The following is a 19012-nucleotide window of genomic DNA, read 5'->3' as shown; positions in this document are numbered from 1 at the left end:
GAAAAGAGCAGCAAAGATGCACAGACCACATCGGAAATGTTTAAGGGAACCGCAACAAGTGACGAACCTGGCTGGGACACGCTTATCAATGTTTGCTCTGAAAGGTGAGATCCTTCTTTGTTTTAACATCCTGATCATATGATTCCTTAGCGGACAAAATACACAATTACTGTAACTGTGAAGCGTTATGTAAGCTGGCTAACTTACCTTAGAAAAATTAACCATGGTTGTACTATTGAAAAAAAACATTGTTATTATAGTTAAACCATGGTAACCAGAAATTAACCATGGTTTTGCTACACAAACAGTTTAACCATGGTATTTGTACAACGGTGGTTATACAGATGGTAAATACATATTGTTACTACACTTTGACTATAATAAAATCGTGGTTCATTTTCGTAAGCATTGTTGGGGTCCCCTTTAAACATTTCCCTTATGAAAATTAAGCATGGTTTTGTTATAGTAAAAGTGTAGTAATCATGTTTTTTGGCATATTTTACTACGATTTAACCACAGTTTTACTACAAATATCATGGTTAAACTGTGGTTAGTGTAGCAAAACCATGGTTAATTTGTGATTACAATGGTTTAACTATAGTAACCATGTTTTTTTGGTTTTATTTGTAGTAAAACTATGGTTAATTTTCATAAGGGTTACATTGTCGTCTGTGCTATTTGCAGCGTGTTTCTGTATTTGGTTGTGTTGTGAGTATTTGCAGCACATGTGTTGTCGAACTGATGAAGATGTTTTCTTAATTTGCTGGTGCCTTTTCTATTTGCATGTGTTTTCTTAAGATGCAGCGCGTTGAGCTCTCTCGGCCACCGTAAAAATGACCTGCTGCAGCTACTGACATTCATGCAACTGCAGACCAACAACCATAAAGCGTAACTACTGCAGAAAGTGGTAGCCTGCAATTGTTACATTAAATAGATAGTTCTACCTAATTTAACCATATCATACCATATATGACATATGCATATATATATAGTTTAGTCATGAAACTCTAGATGGCGCAGGCTGATGGGTTGTTAACTTAACTGATGATATTCAGAGAGTTAAACGACTTGGCACAAGCTGATTGGTTCATGCTGCATATGCAGCCAATGAGCTTACTGCCTTGCATTTATATGGCTGGCTAGCATTCACTAGAGATTCCTGCAGCGCGCTTTCAGAGTTTCTCTGAAACCCTCCACCTTCCCCAGCTCCACCTGTATAGATCTGCTACGGGTTATTTTATATGCTATTCGTGCAGCAGCAGTATGTCTTAAATACTCACGGCACCGTATCAGCTTTTGTATTGGCAGTAGCAAGTTCCTGTACTTGCTTGCAGCAGCAGCAATAATCTTCAACTACAGCAATAACCAACAGCAGCAGCTATTCAGCAGCAGCGTAGCAGATCAATTCCGCCAAGACCAGATACATTAACATTGTCATATCCATCACCATGCTAAAATCTTCAGAGAGTTGTCATGATTAAAATAGTAGTTTTAGTGGAATAAATTAAAATATTTAGGTTGATTCAGCTATATTAAATACTATTTTTGACTTGAATAAAACCAGTTAATTTAGCTGTCACCATTTTAGGTTCCCATCTTTTTTTTCAGTGTAGCACATGTACTTCTTTACATCTTGTGTCACACCCAAAAAAAGAAAGTCACAGTTGAGTTAAAAAAAAAACAAAAAAAACATGAGGGTGAATAAATGACAGAATCTTCATTTAAGGGTGAATTATTCCTTTAAAAATGGATTTTTAATCAAACTGAGCTAAATACTATGAAAAAGAGATAAATGAAATCTACATTTGCAATGTATTAATTTATTTTTTAATTAATTTGTTTTTATTTATTAAATAAAAACTTAATCATCCTATATAAATGGATCATTCATTCATTCATTATGATTCTACATTTTAATCATAATCGTTATTCATTAATAGACCCAGCAATTTTATAATAGACACTTATTCTGAAGAAGAGGAACATTATAATTGCTCTGTATTCATGCTCTATAAAATAACTCTCTCTGAACTGCATCATTGTTTAAAGACTGAACACACACAAGATTCGATTTCAAAGTAATTTCCACCCTGCTGCCCAACGCATCTTCTGAAGTTTGAATCCCCGCAGATTTTGAGGCTGGATGCACAGATTCAGAATAAAGATGCCAGGCTCGACGTGTCCGAACCTGCCTGGCACTGCTCCACTGTGACAGCGCTGCAGACCACAAGCTTCCTCCATCATATTACTCACAGGAAATGAGGGCTATAAGAGTCTATCCTAACCACACAAGAACAAGTCATCACAGAAAGTGAGTCTGCTGCTGTTGTGGGCCATCCAACTGAAACATACTATAAAACACTGATACAAAATTAGAAAATGTCATAAACAATCAAAGAACTACAGTAAGTTCAGATGTGAAAGCAGGTTATGCCATTTATTAGCAATGTATTAACATTCGTCATGATTTTGCACTCAAATGATTTCATGTCATTTGGATGTAAGAAAAAAACTACTGTTTTTTGATTGTTTTTACGAAAAAAGCAAGATAAATCACTCAAATACCCATATCTTAATATATTATCACTGAAGAAAAAAACAACAACATCCCTCACACTGTGGATGATATTTATCAAGCCTGTTTGAGTAATGAGATAAATGTGAAGAAACTAAAACCACAGTGCTATTTTTTGATACACTGTTATGTTTCCACACAGTAAGCTGAAAAAAATATATCCTATGAAATTTTAATTACATATGAATGTAAATTAGGTATATTTAAAATAATGCATTGACCTTATTAAAAATTACAATAATAAAATGTTGGCAATATTTTTAGCCCTCTGACTATTTGTCAGGGTCTAGTTTTTTTTTTATTTTTTGTATTTTAAATTCAATTTCTGTGTGGGCTTGACTAAAAAATACGCTGAACATCCATAACATTTTTGTTCGGGAAAAAAACGTACTGTAAATAAAGTAAGCTTAGTTCATTAAACACACTTTGATCTTAATCGTGCCAACAACAAAAATGAGCCTGGCGTTAAGCAGTTTGATGAACATGGATACTTAATAATCTCAATAGCAAAACAATTGTCAAGCAGCAAAATGTAAAAGATAATTTAATCAATTGTATACATTTATAACACGTATCTAACATTTATGAAAAATACTCTTTTGTTGAGAAAACTGCCTTTCGGTTAAAAACTGCAACTCGGAATAGCGGTTTCATGTGTTCACATGTTTTGCTATTACAAAACAAAATGATGATATTATAACTGTAATTTGGAGAACACAATTAACAAAAATAATTGTAATTTTAGAAATGTTTAAAACCAACATTTTGCTAGTAAATAGTAAATTATACTCAATACAGAGATAATTCTCGTGACAACTTCGCCATGACAACTAGCTAGGCTATATCCCGGTCTCCCCTTAATTTAAAATGAAACAGAAAAGTCTAAATGTGCTCATTTTAAAACAAATAAATAAAAAAGAAAACGTTGTCTCGTATGAGTGTCTTCATGCGGCGACGGCCTTGCTTTGAAAGCTGCATAAGCTAAATCATGTTTTACTGTTAAAACTGAACGCACTAATCTATGATCACATTTTAACACACCCGACAAAACCATGTTTTGCCCCTAAATACTTCTATTATCCTAAAATAACTTTTATACACTCTCCGTAATTTTGGATGTTTACTAATGTTGACCTGTATTCCCGAGACAGCTGCCGCCTTGAGAGGAGTTACAGCTCTGGCAGCAATTACACACACACACACACACACACACACACACACACAGCAGGGATTCAAGCGGAGAATTGAATTATCACTTGACAAAGGCCTTGCATTTATTAATAGTGAAGCTGTATCTTACCGAAGCTCACGCTCAACAGCTGAACAACTGACCAGCCACAGCCATCATGGAGCGGCTAATAATGCGAAAAGTGCTCTTATTCCTTAAACAAAGGAGCCCAAAATGATTGGGAAATTAAAAAATAGTGTTCATACAGACTACAAACTGTTTCGCGCGAGCATAACTGCATTCAGCGCAAGACTGAACTAAAACAGCAACCTTGACAACCAGCCACACAAGAGCAGTCACACACTTCACCTCACGCCCTGCTGCACTCAAGATGCATTAAATCGGATTTAAACAGCATTTTAGCCTACGATATTATTTATAAGATAATATAAGATTTTGTCGTTTTAATTTAATTTATATTTTCTTTACTGTTATCCTATAGTAGGCTATATATCATTCGGATATATTATTTAATAATTAGCCTATATACCAATAATATAATAGGTTAATATATAATTTAAATAGCCTATAATATAATATAATAAAATATAGGGATAATATACATTACACTAGTGGATGAAGAAATATAAACAGATTAATAGGAGGTAGGAGCTTGCTGAATTATTGTGCACATGTGAAAATAAAAAAAAACTGCACAGAAAAGCGCTCTCTTCAGAAGTGCATCTCTCTTATCCAGTCTACTGTACATGTTGACAGACAATTATCATAGTGAACTCTGACCACTGCATCATATCACTGCATATCGATGTTCTAACTGATAGACAAACAAAAACTAATTAAATCGCAATAGTAGCCTATTGTTTTGTGCTTTAGATGCATAAATAGCATTCATTAATCCGTACATGAAAAGAAATAAATAAATAACCCGATCAATTGAGTGATTTAGACATATTTACTCTTTTTTTTTTTTGCATTATAAACGTCAACAAATTTGAATGCAACTACGTTCGCCTTAACACAAATCTGGTCTATAATAATAAGCTACTGGAGTGGATGATTAAAACTAGAGCAATGTGAGCTCTCTATATTATTATTATTCCCGCAAACTCGCCTTTTTATAGAGCGAAGAGTTCAAACAAACCATAAACACTATATGTATATTGCATTTACTTACCAAACAAGTTATATGCCCGGCTTGCAACAACCTAATGCGATGTTCTCTGGATCCCAAACTCAGTTTCCTTGACCTGCAGCTGACCCTCGCAACGCAAACTAGTAGCAAGCGAGCTGCGAATTAAGCCACTGAACAACAAAACGTACCTCGAATCTGTCAGTAACGGGCCAGACGCGAGAGGCAGCTGAGGCTGATTATGCAGGTGTAGGGTAATAGGCTGGCGGAGTGTGAGGGCACTTGATGCGGAGGGGAACTGGTGGAGGACGGGAGGAGGAGGAGGCGTTAGCCGCCGTTTGGACGCACACGAGCGGGAAACACTAATCTGATTAACCTCTTAAGTGTCACCTCCCGTTTTTGAACATATAGAAGTAAAAGTGCACTATCCGAACTTACATTGTTATAACTAATGGACGCTTTTTAAAGAACTCTTTTTAGAGAAGACAATCGTCATTTTATTGTAGAAGTGGAATCATTTCAAAATATTTGAAAATATCAAAAAGTTTACATTTACTGTAAAGAAAATGCACTGTACAATTTTTATTTTATTTTATATAAATATAATAAATATTTTTCATAACAGGTTTTACACTAAAATTACTATAAAATTAAAGCTTTGTGTCTAAATAAGTTATTATGGAAGCCCGCTTCCGCCACTGAATAAAAATAATAAAAAAAAGGTAATTGCGACTTTTTATCTCACAATTCTGACTTTTTTTTCACAGAATTGTTAGACATAAACTCGCAATTGCGAGTTATAAAGTCAGAATTGCGACTTTTCAGACAATTCTATGGTGACAGAGAAGTGCAAAACAAATCACAATTCTGAAAACAAAATAACAAATAACAAATTACAAACGCAAATGCAAGTCCAAAAAACAAAATAACAATTCAGAAAACACAACAACAATTCAGAAAACATTATAACAATTCAGAAAACACAATGACAAATTCGAAAACAAAATAACAAGTCAGAAAACACAAATCCGAAAACAAATGAACAAGACAGAAAACACAATGACAAATCAGACAAACCGGAAGAGGTAGGTATAGTTTGAGACAGCGCCATTGGTTTGGGATTACTCACCACTGACTGGACGAGACATCTGTCAATCAACGTATACAGGAAGAACCAGCCGAAGAACAGCAGAGTCGTGGTAGAAAGTTCGGAGATGGTATTAAAGTAGCTCAGTTTAAATGTATTGTATGAATTGCCCTTACTATGGAATAAAAAATACGGAGTGTATATTTACATTTAGTTAAAAGTGGCTGTAAAACATCAGCTCCAGTGGCGCAGATGGATAAGCACGTGCTCTTAGCTTATTGACGTGATCGACCCGGGTTCGATCTCACCTTTTGCCGAACTTTTTTTTTCTCCCTTTTCAAGTAAATAGCATATTGCTAAAAATCCTGCTATTTTCACTTAGTGTAAATAGAATCCATTGCTAATACGAGATTTGAAAAGGGAGGAAAAAAAAATTCGGCAAAAGGTGGGATCGAACCCCGGTCGATCACGTCAAAAAGCCAAGAACATGCACTTATTCATCTGCACCACTGGAGCTGATGATTTACAGCCACTTTTAATTAAAAATGTAAATAGACACCCCGTATTTTTTATTCCATAGTAAGGGCAATTCATACAATACATTGTACGTTGAATCAATGAAAGCGGTTGAATCTTCTGTTTATTCAGCTGCAGCGATAGGCATTTTCTGGGTTTCTTCTGCGAGGTGTATTTGGAGTTTCAGCGCGAGAGCGCCCTCTGGCCTTTGGATGGAGATTTACTGCTGATCACAGAACCGTGCTTCACTGAAAGATACGCATGACAATCGCAGCTTCTGTCGAATCGCGATTTATCGCCTTTGCGATTTAATTTCGATTAATCGTTCAGCCCTACTTGACACCGCCCACTTAGGGGGAGGAGACCGCCAAAAGATTTTAAAGTACCATTTCCATGGTAACGCAATGTCCCATTTCAAAATGGTTTTCACAGGATGAATTTCAAAGCTTTCAAATTATATCTAACGTAGGGTGATTGATTACTAACATTTTTGATAGAGTTAAAAGGCAATAAATTATGTAATGGCTGTGGGCCCACCGGTGGGCCGGTGACACTTAACAGGTTAAAGGTTGACATTGACACTTTCACTTTACTCATTCGCTTCATTCTCTTTCTCAGTCTTTTAGTCCCAGACTACAACTGTCCCTCACAGAATCGTAGATATCGATTTATTTCACCTGCCTCTCCTGACAGCACGTTTTTGCATTTGTTTTGAAATGCAAGATAAAGCCATAAAATGCAGACAAGTCATACAATTACTCGTCCTAAGCCATATTTATTGTTAAATCTAGAAAATAAACGATGAAACATCATTTCCCACAATCACCCTGTGACACCGCCGATAAAGCGCGGCGCTGATTGGCCGTCAGCGTGACGGTCTCGCACACGTCACTTCCGAAACAACAAGCGATTCGGTTAGAGCTCCTCGATTGATTCTTATGAGAGTCTTTTTGTTTTATACCGCAAATGTCTTAATAATTGACCAAAAAACTCCTCGGACCAACTGAGAAAGGTAAACTGTTCAAACCCATACAGAGAGTCTTCTGTTAACGCAGACATTAGATGTGTAACCTTGCGTTTTAACTTAAATAAGCAAACTGACACGGAGCCGTTAAGCCCGATAAAAGATAATTTATGGATTAATTTTGTTGTTTTTAAAACCGAATAATTTTGTAATATTCGTGCTGTTATTAAATTCAGGATTTGACGTACTCGAAAAGTATTTTAAAGAATAGGTTTTGTCTTAAATTCTAGGTTTAACACACAACCCACCTACCTGCCTCGCGTTACCTGGGCGAGTCTCTCGAATTACAAACCTGTCATGTCCGGGTCATATTTCACCCCAAAATCAACAGATAGAAATAAGAAATATATTTCGCATGAAACCTGTTTAGGAACATTACTTAAGTGTGCGTGCATAATGGTAATATCTGTAATACATTTAAACGCTTTCATGCTGATTTGTAGCCTTTATTCTGGTTTATTGAGATTTAAAAAAGTCAAAATTGTTATTAATTAGACTGGTGATTGTCATTGGATTAATTGCAGTAGTGTGAATCTGATGAGAATCACAATTGAGAATTACAAATAAAATGTAAGTAAATGTATTGAAATCTTAATGTTCCTTAAATAGGAGTTATTTACCAAATTTATTTATTACTTTCATTTTTTTTTTAAATATGACATCTTTTGATTTTGTGGGGAAGTATAATGTGCACATGTTCTTTCAATAGGTTTTGACAGTCTTTCGGACACAACATCTTGGTTTAGTATGTTACTGTCAACATTTAAAAGTATGCATCAACACAGTAACTGTAAAATAGTTAACATATTTTAATTTATATTTATTTAGATTTACATTTTCATATTTGTCTTTCAAGATTTACTGTTTGTTCCTGTAGCATGAATTTCTCAGAGGTCTTCAAGCAGTCCAATCAACTGTGCAAAGTTTCTCCAGATGGCAAATATTTGGTAAGATGTTTTTCTTACAGCCATCAACATCTTCATGTGACAAATCAAATTTGGACTAGGATAGCATACTATCACACTGCTCATACTCTTTCTATTTAATTACCACATTCAATTTGGGCCTGTAGGCCACCTGTGTTCAGTACCGCCTGGTGGTCCGTGATTTCAACAGCCTTCAGATCGTGCACCTGTACACATGCCTGGACCTGGTGATGCACATGGAGTGGTCCTCTGACTCCCTCTTCATCCTTTGTGCCATGTACAAAAGAGGACTAGTGCAGGTATGACAAGCTGCCCATTGCGTTTTACCCAGAAGGTCTTAAAAAAGTTAGAAAAGTCAGATCATACTTCTCAACAGGACACATGATCTGAGGTGTCACATCTCTACTTGTCACTTTTTCAACAACTACATAAAATCTCCTAATTCAACTTTTACCCAAAATCAGCTTACCTTTGCAAGGGAAGCAAGCGCCAGTCTTTCATGTTGAGCCATTCAACAGGGCGACAGGATTCAGATATGTTTGTTACTGAAGGTACTTTGTGTTGCTGTGTATTCGCTCTCTCAGGTGTGGTCTCTAGAGCAGCCGGACTGGCATTGTAAGATAGACGAGGGTTCGATTGGTCTAGTCTCGTCACGCTGGAGTCCTGACGGGCGACACGTACTCAACACCACTGAGTTCAATGTAAGTATGGCAGTAGGAGGGGTCAGTTCTGCACCGTGTCAACTGTTGCTGCCCATAAATAAAGACCTGAAAATAACAAGACTCTCAGTTGATTCATGCAGTGGGTCACGGTCAGAAAAGAGAGTTTGAATACTGTTCTTCCGAAAATTACTTCTTATGATCAGGTTAATACGCAAAACGTGAGACATAAAGGACAAAAATAACAAAAAATACCAAATTGTGGACTAATAGTACTATCTGCAAAATATGGTGTTTTTTGTTTTATCTACATGAATGAAAAATGACACTACATGTAATTTTGAATGTACACTACCTTTCAAACATTTGGGGTCTGTACGAATTTTGTAATGTTTTTGAAAGAAGTTTCTTCTGTACACCAAGGCTGCATTTATTTGATTAAAAATACAGGAAAAATTGTAATTTTTTTTTTTTTTTCCCCCTTAGCTCTTATTTAATTTTCTGGTAAGGCATACACTTCAACAAACCTGAGTTCTAATAAGGGAAACAACAGTACAGTACATTTAAATGTACAGAAATAAGTGGAAACAAAATAATGAAAAAGATTAAAAAAAAAATACTGAAAGGCTAGCCAAGTCAAAATAACCCAGGGATTACACCACGAAGACATAAAGAATAATAGATAATATTATAAAATGTAATTTATTTCTGTGATGCGCAGCTGAATTTTCAGCATCATTACTCCAGTCTTCAGTGTCACATGATCCAGAAATCATTCTAATATGATGATCAAGAAACATTTCTTATTATTATCAATGTAGAAAACAGTTTTGCTGTTTCATATTTTTTGTGGAAACTGTGATGCATCTTTTTCTTGATTATTTGATGAATAGAAAGTTCAAAAGAACAGCATTTATTTGAAATCGTTTGTAACCATGTAAAAGTCTTTACAGTCACTTTTGATCAATTTGATGCATCCTTGCTGAAGAAAAGTATTAATTCGGTAACACTTTAGTTTAGGGACCAATTCTCACTGTGAACTAGTTGTTTATTTGCATGCATATTACTAGCATATTGGCTGTTTATTAGTACTTAAAAAGCACACATTAATGCATTATTCTGCATGATCATATTCATAATCCTACCCCATACCTAAACTAACCTTACTATTAATATGCAGCAAATTTTGAGTTTATTGTTAAAGTCATAGTTAATAGCTAGTTAATAGTGAGAATTGGTCCCCAAATTAAAGTGTGACCATTGATTCTTTCAAAAAAAGAAAAAAAAATCCTACTGAACCCAAACTTTTAAATTGTAGTGTATTATGAAATCTCAATGCCACTCTCTCCTCTCTCTCTTTCTGTCTGTCTGTCTGGATTACACTTGGGCCGAGTGCCACCGTAGTCGTCTGTCACCTGAACTTGATTCCAAGAATTACTGACAGGTGTTGAGATGCTGGACAGCTGTGTGCGTGTGTGCGTGTGTGCGTGTGTGCGTGCGTGTGTGCGTGTGTGTGTGTGTGTGTGTGTGTGTGTTTGCCGTGCTCTTGGAATGAAGTGTCTGTTTGTCTGTCTGTCTGGAATTCTTGCTCTTTGTCTAGAGTGTCTGACGGACGGCTGGACATTTGTCTGTTGTCTTCCATCTGACATCTCTGTTACATGCTTCCATAAATGAACAGTACACTATCCATCTGCTTTAATGACAGCACATCCAGTATTTATGAATGGTCATTTATAGAGCTGCTTATCAAGGGTGTCTAAGGGCAATGTGTTTGAAACCTCGTGTGTTTGAAAATTAGACAAAATTGAATTCACAGGCCATTCAAGTCAGCTTGCTCCTCTAGTGTGCCACCTAGAGGATACCAATATCTAATACTGTATGTGTTGGCATCAGCAAACTTTGTGAGCTGTGTTTTTCATCATGGCAGACCAGTTTATTGAATACTGAGTAGGTGTTGACACGAGAAGCACATTTACTTGAGTTTGTAGCCACAATAACTGGTCTGTTCTACTGCCTTGTGTACATGTAAGAACATAGTACTCTTGGCTAAAGGTCAAAAAAAGCTTAATTTAGCGTTTTACAGTCCACTGATGCCTGGAAAATATAGACTAGAACAGCAGTTGTTCATAAACAACTGTAAAAGCAAATATGAAAACCTTTTACTCAGACCTCAGTACTGCTCATGTACTTGATGTAGGGCACATTCTCATTAGTTTTTATACTAGTTATAATAATGTTTCACCACAATGCATTTGACTTGATGTTTTATTTCTTGTAAGATGGATGAACCGGAAGTAGTATCAGCCGAGATTTTTAACATGTGTTCTTTGACTCATTATAGCCAACTCGTCAGAGAAAGTTATTAAATGGCAGGCAACAGTTTGTGTGTGCTTTTCACCGTGTCTCTTCACCTCATGGCAAGCAATGTCTTGTGGATGTCTGTTAGTAGCACAAGATGCTGTGGGTTATTTTTAGTGCTTCCATGCCCATCTTTTGGCAACTTTTCCTATATTCCACTTAGTGTACAGTCCTAATGTTCCATGAAAAAGGTTTGAAACAACTTGAAGTTAAGTTTGTATTCACGGTTTCAAATGTTACTTTTTCACTGAACAGCAATTTTAGCTTCTACATTTTTCAGTTAGTGGTTTTAGTTAATGTTGGAGGACAACATTTATTAATCACAACATCATTATGTTCCATACTGTCAGCTGTTTGTGTAATCTGTGAAGGCTTGAATTAATCCAAATAGAATTTGTTTGCAACTTTCTGGACTTTATTTGAGATGAACTTTTAAAAAAAGTTCTTTTTTGACAGGCATAGTGGGTATTTTCTGGCACTTAAACCTGTTTGTACACCACAGACCTGTGTTTCACTGTTGATGACCTAAATGTCATAATTTAATTGTATAGTTCATTTAAATAGATATTTCCATTAAAAAAATGTTTCTTTGTCCTCACAGTTGAGAGTCACCATCTGGTCCCTGTGCACAAAATCTGTATCCTACATCAAGTATCCTAAAGCCTGCCAGAAAGGTGAGTGAGTGTATTCTGTATGCGAGTCAGAGGTATAACTAGTTTTGTAACTGTTTGTGGGAGAGGAGAAGTAAGGACAGGGTCACAGAAACATGAATCATGTGGGTATTTACCTGTAATATAAGTCTCGTCCCTGGATGTCTAGCCAGGTGTGAGCTCTCACAGACAGCTGGTAAATAGCACATAGTCCTCATAACCACCTGTCAGCATGAAGTGAACTCACACTCCAGAAGACATTAAGTTCATATCACGCATTACTGCCATAGATTCTCATTTTCTGGCCAGCACCGTGTGGATTCAGCTATCGGTCACCCCTGTCGCTCGAAGATTGAGCTGTAACCTTCAGATCAGCTGATGGAAAACTCCTGTTAAAGGTGCTTCTGTCCTAGCAACGTGTTGTCCATCTAACAGAGTGAATTATGAACATTTTAGTCATTTATTGTTTGCAGTCATGGGTCAAAGTTATGGAGCACAATTCCATTCGTGACATAATTGACCTTCGTCCAGTGTTGGGGAAGATACTTCGACACCATAGCTCATAATTTAAAGTAGTTCAACAGCAGTCAAGCTACTTTTTGAAAGAGTAGTTTGCTATAGCACAAGCTTCTACAAAAATTAACTACACTTAAGCTGCTAAAGAGAGCAATATTAAATATGCACACTACAGGGTTATTATAATTAACTAAACCTAAAACCATAAAAAAAAATGTTATTTGAAATAAATGTTAACTAAATTAAAATTAAATATAAAACACATTAAAGGCAACATAACTCATTTCCGTGATGTACTGAAATAACTAAAACTGATAAAAATGAATAATAAAAAATTATAGCCTTTTAGAAAAAACAACAACAACTAATTAAAATGACAAAAACAACAAAATTCTTAAACCTTAAACTAAAACACGATGAAAATGGAAAATATAAAAATAAAATTATTTCAAAATATTCATAAAAACTATAATAGTACTAATGATACTAATTCTAATACTAATAATACAAATAACACTGGCATACTACTGTTCAGAAGTTTTTTTTTTTATTTGATCAAAAATAGGATTCTTTCATGAATGGAAAGTTCAAAAGAAAATAATTTATTTTAAAATAGAAACGATTTATAACGTTATTAATGTCTTTAGTGTCACTTTTGATCAATTTAATTAGTCCTTGCTGAATAAAAGTGTTAATTTCTATAAAAAAAAAAATCTTACTGACCCCAAATTTTGAATCAGCTATCAAATGATATAATTATTTGCAGTACAGATAACTAAAAACTTGCTTTAGTGAGATGCTCCATCCACGTCAATAGGTGTCAGTGTAAATCCAAGGTGACTGCTATATCAGCCAGTATGCTTATATAAATACAGTGCTCAGATTACTGTAGCTCAGTTGCATCTAAAAAGCAAATTTGCATGATATCTATAGTGTATGCTTGACTATTTGTGCTTTAAATGCACAAATGTGTTTCAGGTATGGACTTCACTGCAGACGGCCGTTATATGGCTCTGGCCGAGAGACGGGAGTGTAAAGACTACATCAGTGTGTTTGTGTGTGATAACTGGCATCTTCTCAGAGTGAGTGCAGCTATCAAAGCTAGTATGTTATTGTGCCTGTTCCACAGTTCTCTCCCCAAAAATCTACTGCCCTTTGTCTGTTGTCTTCATCAGTAAAAGTGGCAAAATACCATTGTATTACTTCAGATGACTTGATTCTCAAATACTTGTATTAAACATTTGGTGATACTTTAAAATAAGGTTTCATTTGTCAACATTAATTAACTTCATTAGTTAACATGACCTAACAATGAACAATACAGTACAACAAATATTATTAAAATGTTACCATTTGTTACAAAAATATAATAAGAAGAACTATTAATATTAATATATACATTAGTCTCAGAATGAGAAATAAGTCTAAATGTTCTTTAAGGAAAATCACAATTTCTTTGGATTTTGGGTGCATGTTTTTTATCAGAGAGAGTGGAAAATGGTCATGAAGAATTAAGATAAGACATTTTTGGCGCAGGAAACCTTGGCTGGCGTTTATAAGTAAACTTCCATTTTGTCTGTAGCATTTCGAGAGTGAGACTCAAGATCTGGCTGGGCTGGAGTGGTCTCCTAACGGCTGTGTGCTTGCAGTGTGGGACAACTGTCTTGAGGTAAGGTGCCCTGTCTTATCACTTCTCGTGGAAATTACCAGAACTAATCTGACTTCACCACTGACAATTTGAATAACCTCCAGTTATCAATATAATATAATACAATACTATAGTACCAGTACAGTACTACAGTACCCTCAGGGTAATTCCCGTCCCTAATATAATACAATATATACTACAGTATTCCAATACTTAGAGGTAATTCCCCTCCCGAAGTATGGTGACGGCACCCCGTCAAGAAGCTACTATCACTACCTCAGTCACACCTGAGCACACAGGTCTTTAGCATCTATACTCTCTCACCGTCCTTCTCAGGTGTATGCTGGTCCAACACAGGATCTTTAATACTAAGTCGGAGTATTACAGCCTCACCCTGAGGACGGATCTATAGTCTTCCAACACTATCACTGTCTTTGCTGTGGTCTTTTGAGCGTAGAATCTTTAGTACTTCTATTCCTCAGCTGCGCAGCATATACCAGACACGACTCCCAAATTACTCTTTGCAGGAATAAAGTTTTATTCATGGCCGGGAGCTCCGTGGTCACAACAACCAAGAGAGACTCCTGAACAAATATATATATATATACCTTGTAGTTGATACATAGTCTTTGATCTGAGCATCATTAGTCTGCACTTTTCTGAACATTCTATATAGAACATACCTTTCTGACTCCTCCTGAGGCCATTACATAAAACATTTCCATCACAAATGAAAAGAAAACCACTGTTTATGCTCACAAATGACGACTTTTACAGCTGGATTGACCAAAGATCAAATGGTCTGTGAACGGTTCATTCTCAGTTTGTCTGATGCAGAGACAGGGTTCTGAACCCAATGATCTCTTGTCATTGGTCAACAGAATTGAATTTCTATCATGAAAGCAGTTTTATTTGAATAAAATTATGAAGTATTAACTAATCAGATTAACCCTGTTTCTCTCCTCAGTATAAAATTCTATTATATTCGCTGGACGGTCGCCTGTTGTCCTCCTACAGTGCTTATGAGTGGTCTCTAGGCATAAAGTCTGTCGCTTGGAGTCCCAGCAGCCAGTTCCTGGCCGTTGGCAGCTACGATGAGAAGGTAGGAAATCTCTTCAAGAAACAGATGGAAAAATATGTTTTATATAATAAAATATGTTTAAAAGAGAGTTTTGATGGGCTTTCCATCAGGTTCGGATCCTGAATCATATCACCTGGAAGAAGATCACAGAATTCGAGCATCCAACCACCATCATAAACACCAAAGCTGTAGGTGTCTGGAGGAGAAAACTCTCACCTTTACTTTAATCTGCACTGGTGTAACAAAATCCACTACTTTATCTCTGTATTTGTTGAATATGCACACTTTTTTTAAACTGTTGGTTTATCTATGCATGTAGACTGATGTCTTTGGTTGGCTATGAGCATTTTTAAGATGGCATGTGTACTTAAACATAGTAGTGGTCTTTATTTTCTTCAGTTACATGTCTATGTGAACATGTACAAATGACTCTATATCAGCCAAATTATAAGGGTTATACAGGCTCATTGGAAAAATGTGCCAAAAGTGCAAAAACATTCCTATACATATAATTTTCTGCAGTTGAAATGAACAACAATTTTTATTCCTTTTCACAGAAATTATGATTACACAGGCAGATTATCCATTAATAGAGACTATTAACCTCAAAACACTTTTACCATTGTGCATGACGTGTAAACTAATTCATTTTGAAGTTTGCATCACATAACCAGCTCCATATGTATGGCTTTTCTGACGTAGTAAACTTGCTCGGTAGCACACCTGATACAGCATTACACTTGCGATGGAGAGCATTTAGGTACTTCTTGTAAAACACGATAGAGCATTAACCTTTTAGGGCGACTCACAGGATATTTCATTTCCAGACTGCCATAATATACATGACGATGTAATAAAACATTGCTAGATAAAGCAAAACACACTTTTTATGCCAGTCTCCAGAAAAAAATGTGCCAGAAGCAACGTACTATCATTTTGCATAAATGTAACTACAGACTAGTGCTGTCAAAATTAGTGTGCTAACACAGGCGATTTTTTTTTTTTTTTTTTTTTTTTTCAATATAGCGTTAAAAATATTTAACGTAATTAACGCAGGGGCGGAGCTAGGGTTGGCCACCCTACTCACAACTGCTGCTTCTGTCTCTTATTTTTTCTTGACATGAATTGCGTTTATTTAGACTTTCAGATGCACACTTCAAATTCACCTCAGCGCCAGGCGCGAGTCAAACGAGTACGAAAAAGCTACAGGTGATGAGGTAGATTGAGTAGAAGAAAAGTGAACTGTGGTCAGATAAGCTGTTGTCAGGCCACATGTCAGTAAAAACGATTTTCCCCTGTCCTGTCAGCCGTTATACTGTGCTCATAGCACGTGCTCTTCAATTGCATGCACAAATGTGGCGGCGCGCACTGTAGCCTGTATCATTTAATATTAAAGCGCGAAAGAAACTACGAGCATGCAATGTCATGGTTATGTCGTCAGTAAAGTCATGATCATGAAGTTACCAAAAAGGCAATTAAAGCTTTAAAACTGTGCATGCATGTAAGTATTTGTTATATGAGTCACATTTAAGAACATGTCTCTGAAATGTTTTTCAAAACTGTACTGGAATATCCCAGCACCGTCTCCCTCTTCTAACACACCTGATTCAACTCGTCAGCTCATTAGTAGACACTTTAAGACCTGAATTGGGTCAGAAAAGGTAAAGAGTTATGAGAAAATAGGATGCGTGTCAGATCCACGTCATGTTCAGCAGCGGCAGCTCTTAAAGTAATAGCAGCCAAAATAACCTAATAACAGCTGCTGTGATATCTGTTAATCAAAGCACAAAAGAAAATAAAGCGGAAATCAATCACTTTTGTAGCTTTAAGGATGAATCTTTATTTAAATTACAATTTAGTGTTTGATAACTTCATTCAATGTCTGTATATTTCCTACTTGCTGAAGGGCACAGGTAGCTAAATATGACGTTTATTATGATGGGTTTATGTGAAGATTTTTTTAAGTTCATTTAAATTAGAAATTGTTATTTTTAAAAGTCTTAATAAATGTTCAAATTGATAGCTCTCAATAATACTGTAATGTTGAATGGCTAGTCAGTGGTTAAATATTAGGGGGGAAAACCATTTCATGGAGACATCAGTAGTGATACTCGCCTTCAGTCATAAAAAAAAAAAAGATGCTACTAAACAAATATTACAAATATACTGTTCTTTGTGTTTCTACATTAATTTGAAGATTGAATTAAATTATTGCAATATAAAAGTTTATTTAAAAACTTTAATGTTAGGTGGGATTAATCACGATTAATTTCAGAAAAATGTGCGATTAATTAGTTAATTATTTTTAATCTATTCACAGCACCACGACAGACACGTTTTTCCAATGAGCCTGGGTTGCACAAACGAGACCATTATGAAAATATTAAAAATAAGAAAGTCATTGCCTTTTTTCGAGTTGAATAATCTGATGCAGTTTTTTTTTTCTTTTCTAGGTGGTGCTTAAGGAAGTAGAGAAAAGACCTGTTGTGGGCAGTGAGGATCTTTCTATTCATCAGCTGACTATGGATAATTCACTATTTAGCACACAGAGCAAGTGTAAGTTTCATTAATCTTGGTAGGATTAATTTCTTGGTAGGTAAACTGTTTATAATGTGAGGAGGGTATCTGGTAAGTGTGTTACTGAAGTGTGCATTAAGTGTGCATTAACGTGTTAATGCGTTAAGTGTGCATTAACATTACCTGCCACATGCAGACAGCACTGTGTCAGTGGATGCAGTAGATTTAACGTGGTGGCAGGTCATTAAAAATGATGAGTATCTGTTTCTTTTGCTGGACTATTGACAGTAGTCTGCAGATGCCGCTACATAAATCTCACCAATATCATGGTAATAGAGATCTCATCATGTTACAATGAGACTGAGCCCTGAACTACACAGAAAGTGGTTATAGGAAAGAAGACAAGATTTACTGAAACGAAGCTGAAAAAAAACCCTTTTTGTCATGCATCATGAACTTGAGCACCTTAACATTTGACCACATACTAGTTGACAGATCAACACCAGTTCGGCAACTTGGTTATATGCTAAGGTTATCAAGTCACAACAGAGTCAATTTACATGTAGACAGGGATGCACATAAGAGGTGCGCATGCGTGACCGAAATAAGAAATGCGCTGGTTGACAGCTGTTAATACACAATCACCGTTTTAGATTGACTAACTGTAATACTGTGTAAGATTTCCATTCGAACTAAAAGAATAAATCTAGTATATGCACTGCCAGTTTCAGAGCAAAACTCAAAAACCGTGATACTTCATTCACTGACTTCAAAACCAGATGCGCATAGGTCTATAATTTCTTGATGGCAACCCGCCAGAATAAAAGCTTGCTGATTTTAGCTTTGAAAATGATGATAATTCATATAAAAAATAAAGAAATAAAATAAAATGAATGTGTAAATATTAGTATTATATTTTTAGTGCACTATAAAATAATAGGTTTTTTATTTGATACTCACTTTTTATTTTACAATATAATATAAATATTGTCACACTATTTTGTTTATTATTTTATTCAAAAAATAAATGAATGAAGTGCAATAATAATATTTCTATTATTAATAATTTTATTTTTTATAGTTATTTATAATGGGTCACGCTATGTGCAGTATGAGCACCTAACCAATTTTCCACGT

At 35.7% G+C, this 19012-nt stretch overlaps 2 protein-coding genes across 2 annotated transcripts in view; one reads left to right on the top strand and one right to left on the bottom strand.

The window, feature by feature from the left end:
* Positions 1-5209, bottom strand: part of LOC107678365 (tumor protein p73-like) — a 50404-nt gene extending 45195 nt beyond the window's left edge. The window contains exon 1 of the mRNA XM_016473604.1: positions 5085-5209. The gene's annotated coding sequence lies outside the window, so the exon portion shown is untranslated. The remainder of the gene's footprint in view (positions 1-5084) is intronic.
* Positions 5210-7379: 2170 nt separating this feature from the next.
* The window catches only part of LOC107678416 (WD repeat-containing protein WRAP73-like), a 26048-nt gene continuing 14415 nt past the window's right edge, over positions 7380-19012 (top strand). Inside the window, exons 1-10 of the mRNA XM_016473665.1 lie at positions 7380-7508; positions 8398-8467; positions 8593-8745; positions 9031-9147; positions 12065-12137; positions 13608-13711; positions 14212-14298; positions 15245-15379; positions 15469-15546; positions 17812-17914. Coding sequence (XP_016329151.1) covers positions 8399-8467; positions 8593-8745; positions 9031-9147; positions 12065-12137; positions 13608-13711; positions 14212-14298; positions 15245-15379; positions 15469-15546; positions 17812-17914 — 919 coding nt within the window. The 5' untranslated portion in view covers positions 7380-7508; position 8398. The remainder of the gene's footprint in view (positions 7509-8397; positions 8468-8592; positions 8746-9030; positions 9148-12064; positions 12138-13607; positions 13712-14211; positions 14299-15244; positions 15380-15468; positions 15547-17811; positions 17915-19012) is intronic.

Source organism: Sinocyclocheilus anshuiensis, unplaced genomic scaffold (genome assembly GCF_001515605.1).
Source record: "Sinocyclocheilus anshuiensis isolate Anshui unplaced genomic scaffold, SAMN03320099.WGS_v1.1 scaffold112, whole genome shotgun sequence".
Taxonomy (NCBI): domain Eukaryota; kingdom Metazoa; phylum Chordata; class Actinopteri; order Cypriniformes; family Cyprinidae; genus Sinocyclocheilus; species Sinocyclocheilus anshuiensis.
The sequence above is the reverse complement of the archived record's forward strand: the minus strand, read 5'-3'. Positions and strand labels throughout refer to the sequence as shown.